Source organism: Centroberyx affinis, unplaced genomic scaffold (assembly GCF_046629955.1).
Source record: "Centroberyx affinis isolate AG114_WGS23_722 - 3 ecotype Tasmania unplaced genomic scaffold, CSIRO-AGI_Caff_v1 ptg000262l_1, whole genome shotgun sequence".
NCBI lineage: Eukaryota > Metazoa > Chordata > Actinopteri > Beryciformes > Berycidae > Centroberyx > Centroberyx affinis.
The window spans coordinates 230,984-249,969 of record NW_027278944.1 but is presented as its reverse complement, the minus strand read 5'-3'; the positions used below and the strand labels follow the sequence as shown (position 1 = coordinate 249,969).

At 42.6% G+C, this 18,986-nt stretch overlaps 1 protein-coding gene across 1 annotated transcript; it reads right to left on the bottom strand.

Moving 5' to 3' along the window:
* Positions 1-3,080: 3,080 nt before the first annotated feature.
* Positions 3,081-15,847, bottom strand: pdgfbb (platelet-derived growth factor beta polypeptide b). Its single transcript, XM_071546346.1, has 8 exons — positions 15,774-15,847; positions 10,096-10,192; positions 9,044-9,100; positions 7,299-7,492; positions 6,952-7,149; positions 5,729-6,647; positions 5,314-5,472; positions 3,081-5,205 (listed from the first exon to the last, which is right to left on the bottom strand). Exons 1-7 carry the CDS (start codon positions 15,837-15,839, stop codon positions 5,330-5,332), a joined length of 1,674 nt encoding a protein of 557 aa, XP_071402447.1. The 5' UTR covers positions 15,840-15,847; the 3' UTR covers positions 3,081-5,205; positions 5,314-5,329.
* Positions 15,848-18,986: the final 3,139 nt, after the last annotated feature.

The window sequence follows — 18,986 nt, the reverse complement described above, 5'->3', positions numbered from 1 at the left end:
AATATCACTCCACCGATACCACAGAGACCCAGTCTGAATCCCTGGATCTACTTTCTGTTTCTTTCTTCTCTGCTTTTTTCCCATTTCTTTTGAAGTATACCGTTAAGTATTTTCGGACAGGATGAGAGATAAAATATGGGATGAAGATACAAAGTAGGGGAGAGACGGCTCTTCTCCTCCTCCTCCTCCTCCTCCTCCAAGACATTTCATTTAGCAGGGTTTTCTAAGCATACATGGTCTTTTTCACCACTGCCCTGCTAAACATTCATGCAACTACACACTATTGACACCTGGAAGTTTCCCAGTACAACCACTGTCTTCTATAGTACTGAACAGCTCCACTGAATCAATTTAGTGTGTTTAGTGTGTTTCTCTGCCCACCTCTAAATCTAAATCTGAAACCTGCATTTATGGAATTCATAAGGAATCTTTATTCATTTCTTCCCTCAGATTATATTGATTCATATTTTTAAATACCTGATGGTCCAAAAGATTCAAATACCGAAACAATAGATGTGTCAAAACACTTGCCTTGACTGTGTTGCACTTAATTCCTCACTGCCAACCTAGATATATGCAGATATGTGAAACCCATATTTAAGTTAATTCATAGAGCAGATTGCCCTATAATACCAACCCAGTAGAAAATACAACCATTCACTACATGGCAGTTTTAAGGAATTATGCTTAATGACCTTTCCACTAATTACTGTGACTTGGAATCGAAACAGAGGGGAGAATCTTTTATGGTTTTAAATTAGAGTGAAGCTGGTGAAAACATCGCTCACTGATGTCTGAAACTGTATATTTCTACAGTTTTAAAATGTGTCTCCACGCTCCCATCAACCAGATGAGACATGCACAAAGTACAGAGAGGGAACAGACTCTTAATTAAGTAACATTTAAGCTGCCCTCTATTCTTCTTCTTGTGCATGGATGCACATTCCCAGATGTCCACATGTCTAAGTGTGATTACATGCACTGCAAACACATGCCTGCATCCACACACACACACACACACACACACACACACACACACACACATGCACAGTGTGACGCCAGAGGAGATAGAGTGTGTATGTAAGTTCCTAATTTTTTGTGATATAGGCAAGAGTATGATGCTCGTACTTAGTCTGCAATATCAAATACTATAGTAGTATTCAGTGATTCTCTCATGGGCCATTGCTGTAAATACGACCAAGCTCTTAGCCATCTTGTCTAGTTAAATCAGGCTTTTAAAAAGTTCTCATCATAAAATACCAAAATATGCGAGCAGCCTATGTAGCAGACGTGATTGCTTGACCCCAGTTCCACTTCTTCCTTCGCTTCAGTTCAGCGAGCATGGGAATCCTGAGACTGAATCCCAACTAAATCCCAAGTCAATATGATGTAACAGGAGTTGGTTGGATGTCTAATGCCTGGATCATGGTTCATTACCAGTTTGGTCCTTGTTGGCTGTTCATCAGGTGATGGTCCAGTGATGGGTTATTATATTTGGCTAATGATTGTTTGCAGCTTGGGTGATAGTGTTGTTCTGACCCAACGACCCACATCGTTCTTTAAGGTTTTAGCCAGTCAGCTATGAACCATCTTGCCTCTTTAGTCACAGTCTCTGCTCCCTCTGACACACCCACACTGTCATGGTGGCTGACCTCTGTGTGTGTGTGTGCGCGTGTGTGTTTGTGTGTCACAGTCAGCAAGCCTCCACGCACTTCTTCTTCTTCTCCCCATTCTTGTTTGAAGTCCACGGGGGGGGGGGGGACTGCTGGAACAGCCGTGGAAAACAGGCCTCCCACCTCCTTGCTGAATTTGGAGATGGTCCGCTGTTTAAAAGTAGCATGTGTGTGTGAGATCGACAGTAGGGCCAAGGAACTATTGTATGGATACCAGAATACACACCGAGCCTGAACAAACACATACTGGGGGATTAAGGGGAAGACAGATGCCAGACAGTAAAGGATAACTAGCTGTGATTTGCTGTAGACACGTTCATTTGAGATCCGACCCGGTGATTTATGCAATTTAGGCAAACCACAAACATGCGAAGACGATGATGACAGCTACGTGCAAATAAGCCTCCGTCCCTCTCGAGATGGAGCATGATTGACGACACGAGCGTTTGCTGTGCTTCAAAGCCATTTCTCATCGAATTCCTCCAAGACAGGAGAGCAGATGACTTCCAGCCTGCGTTGACTCGACGATTAGGAGACGTAGCTATGTGGCCGGGTGCTGAGCTGGTGAGTTTCCGAAGCCAAGAGTCAAGTGGGTAAACGCGAAGGAGCAAAACCGCAAAGAAGAGGCGCGCCAGAGTTCATCTACGCCTTTCTTTTTTTATTTTCTTTCTCAAACGGAGCACACCTCGCCGTGCGACGCTGGAACACGCGGCCGCAAATGCTCCACATGAGGTAGCGCTGAGTCGGCATGAATCTCAGGAGCCAGAACGCTGTCACGGTGGAGCTGAGGAGGTGCTGAGTAGACGCAAACAGGCTTAGTGTTAGTAAATCCACCTGGGTTCATGCGGCGGCAGGGTGGCCTAGCGGTTGGAAAGTCCAGCCCGTCATAGAAAGATCAGGTTTTATCCCTGCAATGTGTCCATCTAGAGCCTTCTGTCCTGTTAAAGTGACCTGTAGCAAGACACTGAACACCTACCTGCTTGCTAATTGTAAGCTGCTCTGGATAAGAGTGTCAGCTAAAGGCCTATAAATGTAAAAAATACACTAAGTATCTTAGACTATGTGGGTGATCTGAGACTGGTTTGTGTCATGAACTGACCAGTGACTCTAGATCAAGTATATAGAAGCCTGGTACACCATTAACCAAGGTTTGCTTTGCAACTTATATAGTATTTTCTATTCACCTGCCAGTAAATTTGCCTGTTGCTCCTCACATGTAGTAGTTTGCCCATTTTTGTTGGCACAGTGACAGTTTCTTTCAATAAAGGATGTTTCAGGGGAATAAAACAGGCGACAAAGGAATAAAAACACAAAACAGTTTGTGTTTGTTTTTTTACATTTAAGCACATCAGCTTCTTATACCCATATCAAAATAGCATTAGATGGCAAAGTTATCACAAACATTCCTTTTTTTCTGATAACTCATTACAAAACAGACAAATATCAATAACAGTTATAAGTTGGCATGAAGACATACAAGCCACGTTTTCAATAACTTAATATGTATAATGTTCGGCTGGTTAGGTTAATGGAAACAAAAATAGATTTATCAGTGGATTTCTTTCCATTGTCACATAGGGAAATATAAAGGCAAAACAATCTCTACCTTTGCAAAGTTTGGCTTTTTGCTATTCTACTTTCATGTGGCAGTCTGTTGAGCCTGATGCCCCCTCATGTGCTCGGCCTGACCCTTTTACCTTCATGTAAGTCAGATGTCGAATAAATGTGTTTTTGATTGGTAGAACAAATACAGTGAGGGCACTTGTAAGAAGGATTCTCAAGACTGTAGGTCAATGTTTCTCTCCTTTCTTTCCGAAGACTGAAAGGGACACAATTGTTTCTTGCAAAAAAATAAACAGAGAGAGAGAGAGCGAGAGAGAGAGAGAGAGAGAGAGAGAGAGAGAGAGAGAGTCAGGGGCTACTGGCTCTCTGTTGTAGGATTACAATGGCGCCTCATTCCAGTGGCCTTGCTGAGTCTGTCTGTGTGTCAAATAAAGCAACAAACAGGGAGGAAAAACTTTCTGGTCCCATAAAGATAGGATCTGCTCTCTTAACTGCCTCCCCCCCTTCTCCTAGTGGACAAGGAGACAAGGAAACAAGGAGACAAGGACTGGTTGGCTATGAAGGGACCTCGCTGTTATTCTCTGGACTGTAGTTTAAATGACACAGTGGGTGATAAAACACATGAGATGCATGACATACACACACACACACACACACACACTGCATGACACACACAGGCATACACACAAACACATGCACACACACACTTTCTGACATATAAGTTACACATTGCCACCACCTCTCTCTGTTCGATACTGGTAGAAAACACAAGATATTGATCCCTTTTGAAAGCTGTTTTTGCCTGTATACCTGCCTTCCTATTTGTTTGAACTACCCACCCATCATGACAGATTCAATGACTGTTACATACCTCAACCACGTCTTATATGCAGTATTTGTATAGTAAGTTAACACAGGTCCACAGTGGATGGTAGAGACGAATAAATAAGAAACATAGCACAAAGTCGGGTCACAGGTGTGAAGCAATCCCTCAGTATTCAGATAGCACCTTACGTTTTCTCTTCACACCTGCAATGTGGTTTTGAAACAAGAGAAATCTCACTAATGCAACAATTTGTGTATTTGTTCTCACATCACATCTGTGGAATTCCAGTGTTTGCAATTAGTTAAATAGAATTAAATAAGGTTAAAGAGAGACCAACGTGGTTTTAATGAGCTAATAAATGATATCAGGCCTTGATGCGGTCAGTCGAACACAGCTTTATCTTCCCAACAGAGTCAACACTGACCCCTCAGTCTGTGCTCAAAAGGAGCAGCATTGAGTTACATCATGCATGGAAATACTGCCCATTTTGGTCAACATTAGGGTCTTGTGGTCAGTCTTTTTTTCTGATTGTCTCTAAGTTCATCTGGTGACAATACGACAGATTCTTCAACGACATGGAGGAGTTATTCCCATTTCTCGACCAACTGCACTTGGTAGCCTGGATGAGTCTGAGTCTGTGGCTGTGATCATTTGGAAATCAAGTCTCTCAGTCTTCAAACCAGACGTGGACTTGGTTCTGTCCGGACATACTGTAAGTGCAGTTTCTCTTTGCTCGTATCAAAGCAAGGTTCCAAGTAGAGTTTCTCGATTGCACAAAAATGGTTCCACAGTTCCACAGTTCTGCAGTTTCACTCTCCACCACACATATGCTCCATACTTGGACATGCTATTTGTCAGTCTCAGGGTGCCAGATGTTCATTCATACCAGCAAATGTCATTCTAGGAGCAAGTGTTCTCTGGAAAAGGTCCGCCTTTTATATCCCATCCTCTTTTCTTCTTACCCTCCTCTTACTCCATCCGAGGGTAATTACAGGTTCACCAGACAGTCATTAGTAGTGTTACTGAGGAGATCTCACAGGACGAGCAGGTTACTGACAGGTGAATAAATACTTATATGAGGGGAGTCACTCTGCTGCACCTCTGGATTATCCACAAAATACACCAAGAGTCCACTATGTGTCCCTGCGGGGGAAATAAAGCAAGACACACATGTCATACAAACAGGCATGTTACATTCATTCATTCATTTATTCATTTTTCCTTTATTCATTGAATATTCCGTGAACTCACTTGGTTGATTTTAGTCCTACATCAGCATTGCTCTCATAGCTGCCTTGCTGATCCGTTTGCGATTCTTCCTCATCCTCCTCTTTGGTGGGTTTGGACGGGCTGGAGGCCTGGGGCCTGCTGGAGCCGATGGCGGTTTTGTGGTGGTGGGAGATGCTGTGTCTGAAAGAATAGGATTGATGTGAAACTAGAAAGTCACAACCTAATGAAATCAATGGCTTTTGCACTTGTGGCTCTGTATTATGTTGCTGATACTCTGGGTAAAAAATTACTATAATCAACAGAGCCGATAACAGGTAATTCATTTTATTGAACCATCATTTTCAGCGCAGAAGGTAACTTCTGTAAATTCAATGACAACACAATTGAACTTACTTATCTTTTGATAGCCCCAAAAGTATTAAATTAAGTCTATTACCTGTTTTTTGTGTTGTTGTTTGCAGATGATGATGATGTTTATTATGCGGATGGTGGTGTTGACTCTCCCTCTCTTTCTCCTTTTCCTTCTCCCTCTCCCTCTCCTCCTCCTCTCGCTTCATCTGCTGCTGTCTCAGTATTTCCTTCTCCTGGTCCAGCCTCTTGTGGAGGAGCAGAAGCTCCTTCCTCTCCTCCTCCAGTTTCTCCTCCTCCATCTGCAACCTCCTCTCCTCCTCTGGAGTGTCATTGTGCCTCTGTCTCCCCTGTTCCCGAGGCTCTGGATTGGGCTCTTTTGTAGGTCGGAACCTACTCCCGACTCTCTGATTGGTTTCCTCAGTAGGACTGGACTTGGCTTGTGGATTCTGAGTGGCAGGCTGAGAGAAATCATTTGTCTGGCTCTTTGAAACTTTGGATCTGTCTTCTTGCCATGAGGGGCTGTCTGTTTGTGTGTCTTGTCTCTGTGTCCCTTGGTCCCTGTCCTGATTTTCCTCAATGTAGCGTGGACTCTCCTGCTGTTTCCCCTCCATCTTAACCTTCCCTTCAGTACTGTTGAGCAGCAACCCATCCCCATCTTCTACCCCTTTGTTCTTTTCCTCAACACCAAAACCAGCTCCAGCGATATCCATTTTCCTATTGCCATCTGAGATTTTCTCATGCTTTCTCCCCACATTCTCCTGATTCTCAGTCCCATCTTTACTCTCAGGGAGCCTGGTGGAGTTATGTGCCCAGTGTGGAGCATAGAGAATAGCCTCCCCAGACCGGGATGTGTCTTCCCCAGCCAGACTGTACCCTTCTCCAGGCTGGGTGAAGGTGTCTCCTCTGGGGCTCCAGTGCTGCTCCAGGAGGTCCTCCAGCTGGACCCTCTGGTTCTGCTTCAGCTCATCCCAATGATGGAGCTCCTCCTTGGAGCGTGCCTTGCCCTTTGACAATAAAATGGAATCAAATTAATTTCAGTTCAGTCCATTTAGGTTCAGTTGAAGTTAATCCTAAATTCAATCAGGTTCTATCATTGTACATTCATTGAATGGTTTTGTTGAAATTAAACTCTTCAATTATACCCAAGGAGACATTGATTCTGCCAAGAAATATCACATAAAAGCACCTATAAAAAGGCAACAAATAATGATTCATACAAAAATGCATGCACTATTTGTACTGTAAGCACACCGGATAAAAGCATCCACCAAGTGGCATATGACATGCACAATAGCATACAGTACATACCTGTCCCTGTCCCTGTCCTTGGCTGAGGGTCTGGTTTCGATGCTGCTCCTTATTGTGGCTCTGCTGTCTGCGAGAGGACTTTTTCTTGGGCACCGGGGGACGTGGGGCGGGCTGACAACGGCATTCCACATGATCCACTACCGACACCACGGCTTTAGCGTAGGTGGGTCTTTTGTTGATATACTGGATCTTCATGACCTGGAGAGTGTGAGAAGAAGACAGGAATTCAGCATATAACACAAAGAAGAGGCAGGTTCCATTATTACTTGTCTCTAGATTCGATTGGTGGTTGTAAAAGTGTATGTGTGCATCTGTGTGTGTGTGTGTGTGTGTGTGTATGTGTTTACCTGCAGGTATCTGGTGTGTGTGAGGACAGGGACACACTGCAGGCTCTTGGTGTTGCAGCAGCCGGAGCAGCGCTGCACCTCGACGCAGGGCGGCCACAGCAGGAAGTTAGCGTTGCTCCGGTCCAACATCGCCCTGGTGACCTCGACCACCTCTGTACGAACTTTACACAGAGCCTGCTGCGCTGGCTGGGCATCTGAAGGATGAGATATCACCCACTGTTATTTATTTATTTCAAACACTTAACAGTAGATAGTATACTTAATATACAAAACCTAGATACACATAGCCTTCAATGCATAATCTCGTAATCTAAAAACTGTTTTACTCCATTTGATAAAGAATGCTTAGGCAAAAGCACAGATGAGCTCTGGCTTTAGAAAACACATTCCCTACATGTATGTAATTGGTTGGCCAATAACTAAAAGGCAATCAAAACGCACATGGGACTCAACTCTCTCATTATTAGCTACAGCTATCTAAACCCACCCAAGTTGCTGGAAGATGTGTGTCTGGCAAATGATAGGCCTAATTACTTTATTCCATTTGGCTTACGCATTCATTCACGTATCTTGACTGCACATGTATTTTTGGGCTTATGTGTTGCATTCTTCGGCTATACAAGCCCAATTTACCAAGATATACAGTGGTAGCCATGGTGGAAGTCACCCACTACAGCCTGTTCCCTTTCAGCAGATGTTGTAAAGCAGAAACGAACAGGCGGATTCTAACGCAAAACTCATGCATTTCAAATGAGTAGATACGCAAACACCCGCAACAACTGTTTCCTTCTAGAAGCTGAAAAGCAAAACTAATTTGAAAATTGATGGCGCAACAGTGCAGCAAGGTCGAACTTTGATTGCTGCATCTGTAAGCTGGCAGAACACATGAACATGAGGCTAACAGATCTGCTGCATAGAAAAACACGAGTGCTTTCATTCCACTAAACTCTGTTCTATTTCTCTGAGATCAACCTACAAGGAAGTATCTGAGTTTAAATGTGGATTGATCAGGATCTCTTCATACTTGAGACTCAGACTAATGTAGATTGATGTATAGTGATTCAAACATCTGCTTTATCATGACAGGGGGAAAAAAACAGGTTAATGGGGGAGGATTTTACCGTGTCACTAAAACCATACTTGTCACATTAATCAACTTCCAGGAAGGCTGACTGAGCACGCTCCAAGTCCTCCACTAATGAGGATGGAGCACTTCTGTGTTCGTGGGGAAAATCAGGAATCCTCCATGCCAGCACCGCAACCTTCTAATAACCTATTGGAATGTAAGTATGACTTTATGTTGTCATCACAACTGATGCTTTGATGGTCAAATAGAAGGTTGCCATGAGATTGCTCACTTGCATCACAAGATTTTTGATCTAAAAGAGGTTATTCCCACATGAGGGTGTTGGCACTGAGCTTCTGTCTTTCAAGATATACAATAACTTCACAACTTGAGCATAAACAGACTTCCAGATGACACTCGCTAAATCAGACAGAGAGTTTGAACATCTGCAGATCATTTACAGATAAGTCACAAAATCCCATTTGGAATTTGATGGAAGGGTAAAAAAAAAAGTCCTCCTGTCACAGATATAGACTTTGTTTTCACTGGCAGAAAGGTTCATAGGTGTAAGTGTTAAATGCCACAGATAGCTGACCACATGCATGACAAAACCATAGAAAAGGGGAAAGATAGAGGGATGAAACACCAAAAAAGGAAGGAGGACAAAGTGTAAACTCACCCAGGCTCCTTGGTAGTCTGTGACCTCCATTGGCTGGTGAAGCTTCCTCCTCCTCATCTGAGACACAACAATCAACAAACACAGCTTATGTTAGTTTGGCATATGTAAACATGGCTATTGATTTTTGAATTGTTTAGGGGTTTTCCCCCAAATGTGTGTTTTTTTTTTTTCTTTATTCTAAGGCCTTGTAGCGCCCTCTGCATGTGAGGAGATAAAAGGAGTTGGTCAGTGCATGTGGGTGTGTATGTGTGCTCACACATACACACCCAGCGCGGGGAGATAGAAAGGGAGAGAGAGAGAGGGAGAGAGAGAGAGAGAGAGAGAGAGGGTGTGGGGGCAGTTGAAGTCATTGCATGTGAGTGTGTATGTGTGAGCATGCATGTGAGGAGAGAGAGAGAGAGAGAGAGAGAGAGAGACCTAGTTAGTCATTGTTGCACTGTTTATAATTCTAACTTTGTATGTTTGTATGTTTTGTGTGTGTGTGTGTGTGAGAGAGAGAGAGAGAGAGAGAGAGCGAGAGAGCAAGCATGCATTCTCCCTGCTCCTTGTTTCTCCATTTGTTTGTCTGTGTTGGTTTTTATTACCGGTGATGTTTACTAGTCACAATTAGGCTAGAAAACTAGCCACTTTTTTGTATTTATGTTACTTTCCTGCCCAAGCTTAAATTACCCATATACATTCTTTTCATATTAACTTCATGAGTATCATTTTGTACACCTTGGATTAAAATGTTTGTGTCATTTCAGTAACATTGGAAATGATATATGAATCTGATTGGGCTTCATTTATCAATCAACATATTGCTGTAAACAATTTTGTACATAAAGCATTGTGTATATATGTAATGGAAAATACATACTACCATCTCTTATGACAATGTTGCCTGCATATTTAATGTTTTTAAGTTATGCCTTAGTATTTCAGCATTTCCCCATTCTGAACAAATGGACATACTGATAAATATATTATTGATGAATACATGTGATGAATGACGCCCAAGTCCTGGTTCAGAGTATCAGTAGTAGTAATAGTAGAATGCTCTTGGTCTTTACCTACGGAGTCAGAAAGCAGCAGCAGCTGAAGGTCTTCTATGGAGGAGATGGGATTGCTTCTAACCAGCTCCACCAGGGCTGCAGGCAGAGGGTCCCCCTGGAGCACGCACACCCACACACACACACACACACACACACCACACACACAGACAAAAGTACGAGAGAATTAGGAAAAAAGGAAATGAGTCAACAGCCGCCCTGGAACAAATATAAGCATAAACAATGGGATGACTATGGGAAAAGGAGATAAAATGCAACCATTCAGAGCTTTTGTCAGCAGCGCACATGGATATGATGACAGCCATTTTGAAATTCCCCATCCTGTGTGTACCCTGCGTTAAAAAATTTACTTTTGACCAAACATTACCACGCCACCACACGGACAACCAAGCCACGGCTCTAGAGCATGAGTCTATGTGCTGTGGGTATGGGTTTAACCCCTTAGTCATTAATGGACAAGAGGGCACTGGGGTGGAAGGGGTGGGGGGGGTTGTAGGGGGGGTATTAGCCACAGCAGACACACAATGGCCACTAAGACCGGGGTGAATGACTATTGGCCTTGTGTCCTCTCATCTGCTAACATTTAGGGGTCAAAGGAGCCAGGAAGGAGTCAGGAAGTGGGGGAAGGAGTGATACAGAGAGGAGGCGATAGGAGGGAGGTGGATCTGAAAAAAAAAAAAGAGGGATAATAGATGAATAAAAGAAGGGGGTTTTAAAACGGACAGGGATCAGACATGGGTCGAGACACTTCCCCGTGCCGGTTCAAGCGCCGCGGGTGCGCTCGGTTTGCTCCGCCTGACGGGGAGATGGAAGCGATGAAAATGATCTCAGAGGAGCAAATCCGGTCCGTTATTAAAGTTGATATAAACATATTTCAGCAGTTTGAAAATATGGGGAAATGCCAACTAATGAAATGTGTATTTAAATTTGAAGATTTCATTTGCGAAAACAGATAAACGGAATTCCTGGAAAAAAATGAGCTGACTATTGTATGTAATGCTTCACATAACATACTTTCTGAATCAAATCCAAAAAGCCAATATGGCCTATTGACAATGCATTACCAGTTTGTTTGATTGATATTACCTGGGAAAAAAACAGGATTTATAGAAATGGAGACAAAATGCACCTAGTTGTGTACTTAACTTTTTCAAATACATATCATTTTTTCCAGGGTATAGGTCCAGCACAGTAAACATCCCTGTATGTAACATTCCATTCAGCTTCTGGAGAATATAATGAATCCCAGTGGGAAGTGGGTTGTAGCTAGAGGAAGCAGCCATCCATGCACGAACAGGCATTCTCACCCTGCCCATACTGTATGCCACTGACTCTCCCCTATTGTTGGCCAGAGTCAAACTATCCAGCGGGGAAATGCCTGCTGTATTACACTCACATCTCCACTGCAGAGCCGCTGATGCCCCTGAGGAGCCATCATGACTGATTTCCTCCCCTCGCCAAAGGAGCCAACCTGCCTACTCGGCTAATTGTGTCCGATGTTAATTATAGGATGTGTGTCTTTGTTCGCGGTGGTGCCCGCTGCCGTGGCGATTTGTGTCTGAGCAGGAAATATTAAATAAACACTTTGGTTCTGATAAACAAAACAGATGTAAACAGATTATGCGCAGACAGAATGCATAATTGATGATGTCTTTAGTGGAAATCGTGATGGGTAACGATAAATTATGATACCGCCAACATGGCAAGACGCTAAAATAGCAGATATGATATGAGATATGTCCTGTGCTCAAGTACAACTCTTACAAAAAAGAATAATATCAGTGTTTCTTAAATGTGGGTCTTATAATTGGAGAGCCAATTAAAGATGGGTAGAGCACGGCACTCACTTTCTACTGTAAGGATAAAAACGCCCCTCAAACGGCATATGTTAACTCCGTCTGTTATTTGAGAAAAAAAAAAGGTGAAGGCAGTGAGTCTAATCCAAATATCCCTCTCACTGGGAGTCTAAGAGAACTCTACCTCAGCATCCAGCTCCATCTGGAGCAGCCTGCCTGTTTCAAATAATGGCTTTCTGCTGATGAAGCAAGAGACAATGACAGCTGTTAGGTCAAGTAGCAGGCATTACACTGCTGGCCTACACTTCATCTAGAACAACACAAGTCTGATTGCTGCAATACTATTTCTTCCAAACAGTACGGTATTATAGAGGTTTCGACATTGTGGCATCCAGTTTACGTTTTTGACATTTTGCATAGTCCAGAACCTATGTTCAGCTAATAGTCAATTGTGAGTCTTCACATAAATTGCGACACAATCCAGTACGCATCCTAGTATTTTGCACTTGGGCCCTGGAGGCCTATTGGACATACTGAGGAATGCCAGGTACAGGCAGCGGGCAGCAGAGGAGAGGGAAGATCTAATGGTGCTTAATTAGGGGGTCTAGTTCGCTGCCGGCACAGCAGCCGCAGCACATGTGCGAAGTCTCACATGTAGCCACTGAAGCCACGCGTACACGTGCACTTTACCGGCGTGTGTGTGTGTGTGTGTGTGTGCGTGTGTGTGAATAAATGTGGCTTGAATTCGTGCTGTTGTCGAGATTTATTTGCTTGTAATCATTTACCTCAGACTTGAAATACCCCAAAAGCGATCAAGGATGGTAATGAGTTCGGCTTAGGTAAAAGTAAATGTTTAGGTTCCTTTTTGGTGGTCCATAGTTAAATCTAGATGTTCCGCATAGGTACAATATGGTACGTAAATGCTCATAAATTGTCACTATAAAAGTTAAGCATACACATAACTAGCTATCAAGATTAGATGTGACTGAAATCCCATCTCGTGAATGAACTTTGCACGCAGACTCCATGATTTCATACCAGCCATGCTATAACTTTAGAATCAGACATGGGGAATTCCTGGTTGTATACCTCAAAGCCTTTGTAACCTTCTCCTTCAAAACACTTGGCCTGTCAGTGTGAATTTTCTCTTACATGTGGTGCACATAGCCTACAGAAACCATAAAATGAAAAGAGGGTTTGATGACAGGGATGTATAGTCAGCCATACCATATACACTTGACTGGAAATCAACCTTTACATGTACTAGTCTTGGGTGATGGCAGATTACATTCTTTAAAAACTAATGTCATGTTTTCCTTAACATGATTCCTGCAGAAATCTTGCGTTTCCAATGTTTCTTTTTTTTTATTCTTTATACTTTAAGCTGGAATTGTCTCTCATGTGCGGAAATGTTTATAAACCCTGGGATTAAATCATATTATTTCATCTGACTGGATGGAAACAATTGAGTCATATTCAAGGCAAACCAGCAAAGAGTTGTGCCTTGCTTTTTGACTTGTTTACACGTCCACTTCCCATAACTGACTTGTTTGCTTTGTGTGTGTGTCATTGTGTGCATATGTGACCCAGATTGTCTTAATCTCCATACCCTTAGACTCTATAGGCTGACAAGGGACTGACCCTGTCAATGCATCTTAAACAGATAAAATCTCTCTTTCTGCCTCCATTCAGATTCACTGTATGAAGCTATGAATGGATTTCATATCTACAGCCGTCATCAAAAGAGGGCAAGAATGTTTCTAAAAATTAATGTGACAATGCCATTTATCTACAAGCCTCACTTGACCTGGTCAAGACCTCCAGTCTAGCATTTTCTGTTTGACCTCATTTGGAGATGGTCAGCCATTGTAGAAGTCATCCATCATGCATCTATCCTGCATCCATCTTCCATTAGTGCTGCCAGTTCAATTAGTGAAATTTAATGAGACAGATTTGTATTGTAATACAAATTGTTGCCATACTGCTTGTACCTTCTGAGCAGTAGTTCACTGTTGCATATTGTTACATACAGCATATGCAAAAAGTACAGCTTCTGTGGTGGCTACATCTATATGTAACAATAGCCCAATATATAAAAAGCCTACATATTAAGCTGAGAATGTAAAAAGTGCTTCCTCTTTCTGTGGTTGTTGGTTGAATTCCCTCACTGGAGCCCGCCTATTACAGCACAGGACTAAAAATAGCACTTTCTGAGTATGTTTCAAAATACTTGGCAGACGTGGTGGATTTGGCTTATCTTACAAAGTGGCATGTCAACTTTTGGACAGTGTAATCAAATACCCTTCCAGTGCAAACAACATTTAAAAACTAAATGTAAGCATTTTTTTTGCCCAGATCTGTACATAAAAAAAAACTATTTTCAGCTTTTTTTCTTCTGGTCTGAACAGAAGCATCTCTTTCATCTATTGTTTCTGGGAGGACAGCTGGCAGTTATGGGCAACACAGAATAACAAATAGCATCTGAAAGTGGGTTTGTGTATAGTAAGATATACTTGGAAATGCCTTCAGATGCATGGGAGACATGAAAGAATTTGGAGCTATTTCATAGCACAGATCTGGCCAGAAAATTGTGAAAAGACCAGGAAAAAAAAGGACTTTATGTCTCCATTCGAATGTGTTTTTTTAGCAAGATAAGTGATTTATATGCTGTTGAGGTGTGACAGATATTTCACACCTCCTGTCTGTCAGTCAGCTCATCTCCCAGTCATATTCCACCCTGGGCTTTGTGAGGCACTGAAGTTGTGCTGCTGACTCCCTGGTTATCTACTGTAACGAACATGCGGCCTCTTAAGACCGATGTGATGACGGTGTTTATGGACAGATTTACGGCCACAGTCAAAGTGTAAAACATCTGGAGCGGCCATCCATGGGTTGCAGCGCGTTAACCCACGTGGGGCACGGAGCTCAGAGGGAGCCTATCAGCACCCCCCTCTGTGCCTCTGTAGCCGTAAACGCTGCAGAGGAACGACCTCGGCATGTGTCTGCCCCTGGGCGTCCATTCATAAAGCCGGTTAATGGGAGAAATAACTGTTATTTTCTCTTTAAGGATTCCACCCCTCTCAGAAGCTATAGGCCCTCGGAGGCTACTGGGATTACTGCTTTGATAAAGTTTATATGAGATAAGGCCGCCTGCATGGAGGCTGGTGCGCTAACTCTAAAGCTATAAAGAGAAATCACCTGGATTCGATTATCATATCTGGATCTGTGTTATCTACTGCTGTGTTTGCTGCAGGTTCCTCACAAGTGGGAGGTGTTAAGAAAAAATCTGTCTCTATCTGCTCTAGACAGTGTTGCCACAGTTTAAAAGCAGGATACAGAATAGAATGGAATAGAATAGAATGGAACAGAGTAGGCTACAATAGAATAGAATAGAATAGAAAAGAACAGAACAGAGTAGGCTACAATAGAATAGAATAGAATACAATAGAATAGAAAAGAACAGAACAGAGTAGGCTACAATAGAATAGAATAGAGTACAATAGAGTAGAATACAATAGAATAGAATCGTTTTTATTTTGTTGTTTTTGTTTGTTTTTGTTGTTTTTTTTTCATTTAGAACATTTTAAGTGACCGTCACAACCAGTATAAACATAAAATAAACACAATAAAACATAACATAATGAAACATTACTGACGAAAAATCTGTAATATTGACTCATAGTGTGTGTTCACACTCAGTGGTCAGTTTGTAATGACCTTTTTGTACTTTATGGTATTATTTTTGTATCTCTTACTGTATCACTAAGTCTGTAATAATCCTCTAATACTCTACAGGAACGTATAGTGTTGATATCCCTCTAAACTGTATTACAGGTCTATTAAAAAAAAAAGTCTGTCAGACTGTGATTGACGCAAACTCACCTCGGCTGCGCCAAACCGCAGACACGCCGCCAGCAGCGCGAGCAGCAGCTGTACCCACGAGCTCATGTTGCTGCCCAGCCTCGAGCCTCTTCGACGGACCGGGCATTTATGGAGGCGCGAGTCTCTCTCTGCTCAGCACTGCGCGCGGGGGGGACAGCGGCTCGTCCTGCGGGGCTGCGCGCGCCTAGACGGGCTGTCCACCCACACACACGGGTCTCTCCGGCGGAGATATCCGAAGAAGAAGACGAAGAAGAAGTGCTGGTGCTGCGCTGCACTTCACTTCATCAGTCCCCAGAAAAAGTCCACCGCGCTAGATAAACTAACTGATAAACAAAGTAAGTAATACAGTGTTTTAATTTCGGCGCATGTGTTTTTCTTCCACGCGCTTTCAATGTCCAGTATTCACGCGGTGCTGAATGTCGCGGCTGTTTATAAAGTAATTGCAAGAAGAGTGCGTTAGTTGTATGACGAGCAATAGAGCAAATATAACGAAATAATCAAACTACATTTCTAAGTTTAAAAAAAAAAGTCCAAAAGCCACAAGATGAAGCTATCCAACAGTCAGAATGCGAAAAAGTATTATCAAATTAAGTTAAAAAATTATTCCAAAGATATCCCAATCTTCAAATGCAAAAAAAAAAATAAAATCCACTTGTCTTCTCTTCACTCGCTCTTCCCCCTGTAACCGTGATGTCTGATGTCCAGCAAACGGGCTGAATGGATGAAATAGCGGCACCGGTCAGGACAGGAGGGCTAGTGTGCGGTCCCCCTTCTTCCAAGGAGCCTTATCAATAAGCAAAGCGCTGTGTGGCTCGGTGCGCCTCAGCCCTGGAGCGGCCTGATTACGCAGCGCTGGAGGTGGCGGCGGTGGTGAGGGGAAGAGCAGATTTCCAAGAGTCTGCTGTCGGTCTGCTCAACAGTATCTCTCTCCCGCCCCCTGCCTGAAGAATGGGTCATAATCTGCATACAAAGGCAGCGGGCCAGTCCAGAAACAACTGCCTCACTACAGCCGCTCTTGGCAATATTTCCTGTGGTTTTGCATCGTGGGGATGTTCCTGAAGCCGTGCCAAGACTTGCAGACATGATCCATCAAGAAAAGTCTCTTTTATTGCCGTTGATATGAATTGTATCTTATATTTTGTGCACAGCAAAATGATCAGTGTTAATTAACTCAGAGTGTAAACATCAACACTATGCCAGTGTTTATACAAGTCCACACCCATTAGAGTTAATTTTACACTTTTAGATAGTTTTGATGGTTTTGAACAGCTGCCCCAGGGCCATGTCAGCTTTATGATTGGATAAACAATGCTCCAATCAACACTTGGCAACTTCAGATAACTGTCACTGAAAAATCAACACTCATTAACACTGGGTTTTTAAGATTTATTATGCCACTTAGCTGTCTATGCATGCAACTTTTAACTTATGCAATTAAAAGTAAATTTGTATAATCAACTTGCTTTCACTGATTTCATTCATTTAGTTTATGTAAACCAAAAAAAAAAAACGCTTTGAGCAAAAGCAACAACCCATAATACTAAATTCATTCCATTGCATAACCAAGGCTTTATCCATCTGTTACTGCAGAGGTCACATGGGCAGCAGCCTTGCCCGCTGACTCCTCTCACTGCCTCAGCATCTCCCCCAGCTATAAGGAAACAAAAGGTGTTTCTAAATATCACAGGAGTTATTCTCAGACGCCTGACCTTTCACGCTCGCTCATGTTTAGGGAACATTTTCGAACAATGCTGCTGCCTGTGACTCTGCATGTTTAAACCCATGAAGAGCCAGGCCCAGGAATAGTAAGTCGGCCGGGCCAGCCTTGTGGACTTTAAAGGACTTAATGACAGGGTTTTATCACAGAAAAATGCATTTTGAAAGGTTAAGTGCCTCAGAAAACAGAACGTGTGGCGCACGAGCAGAAAGCGTACAGCGCAATGCACAATACATCCCTATGTTCTGTATGAATTCTACATCAAATCCTCACAGTACCTCAAACACCATGTGTAGCCAATGGCGAGTGTCAGAGTCCCCACACTTAGCAAAGTCTTTTCTCCCAGTCCAATCAGGGCCTGGTGAATAATAGGATGCCATTGTTTCTCTAACAAGAGTCAATGGAGGAAACTCCATGAGCTATTGAGCTATATTTACCCAGAGTTTCATATTCACACGTTTGGTCAAGGCCACACACGGGATAACCATTATGACTTTAGTCACCAGTGCAGTGAGACATGCTGTGGAAACACTGCGGAAAGATCAAACTGTACATAAAAATATAGCTTCAGTGTAAAAGATTAACATTCCCTTTTGAGACGTACTTCCAAATATGGAAAATAACTAATTACTAATACTCTAGTTATTGCATCTGAGTAGATGTGTACAGTAATATTACTTGTAGAGTTTTGATTGTAAACTATCTCTACTCTTGTCCTTATTTATACCTATTTTTACTAAGGAAGTAATAGGTTTTTAGACGTAAGAATGGTGGGTATACAATAAGATCTAACATTTACTGTCACACTGGATGAAGTTTTCATCATCTGGACACACTGGATTATCTCTATTACAGATACTATAGCTTTAAAAAAAAAAAAAAAAAAAAAAAACTGAAAAGAAAATAAAGAAAAATCACTAAACCGAGGGTCGATAATGTTAATTTTGAGTGGAATGATTTTAGAAGATGCAAATACTCAAAATGAATGATTTGCTCAAAAGTAAACAGGTTTTTTGAGTATCTTTTTCCTCTTGTACTTTCACTTGATGAATGCTCTCGTAAACTTTGATTTAAGCAGCGGTAAAATATTTCACCACCTCTGCATACTGCAGCAACATCGCACACAGAAAAAAAACCTGCCATCGCTGTTGCCAAGTTTCAATGTCACTGTACGTGTCAAAACATATTTTACCTTAAGTTCAAGTTATGGCTGTGAAAACCTGAGTATATGCTGTGTTTGGTTTCTAAGGAGAGGGGGAAAGAGAGGAGGAGGAGGAGGAAGAGGAGGAGGAGGAGGAGGAGGAGGGAGCAGGTCCCTGACTAGAGGTAGGGATTTTCCCACCCAACACACTCGGATCAAACAGCTTCCATTTCTCTCTCTCTCCCTCACACACTCACACACACACACACACAGACACACACACACACACTCACACCTGCGACTGTAACATCTCACTTCAATACCATGGAGAGAATGCCATAAATCATTCTCTATA

Coding starts and splice junctions, on each gene's coding strand:
- pdgfbb (XM_071546346.1), bottom strand. CDS start 15,839: ATGAGCTCGTGGGTACAGCTGCTGCTCGCGCTGCTGGCGGCGTGTCTG. Junction 7,493..9,043: donor CAGACTACCAAGGAGCCTGG/GTGAGTTTACAC, acceptor CTCATCCTTCAG/ATGCCCAGCCAGCGCAGCAG. Junction 6,648..6,951: donor AAGGACAGGGACAGGGACAG/GTATGTACTGTA, acceptor TTATTGTCAAAG/GGCAAGGCACGCTCCAAGGA.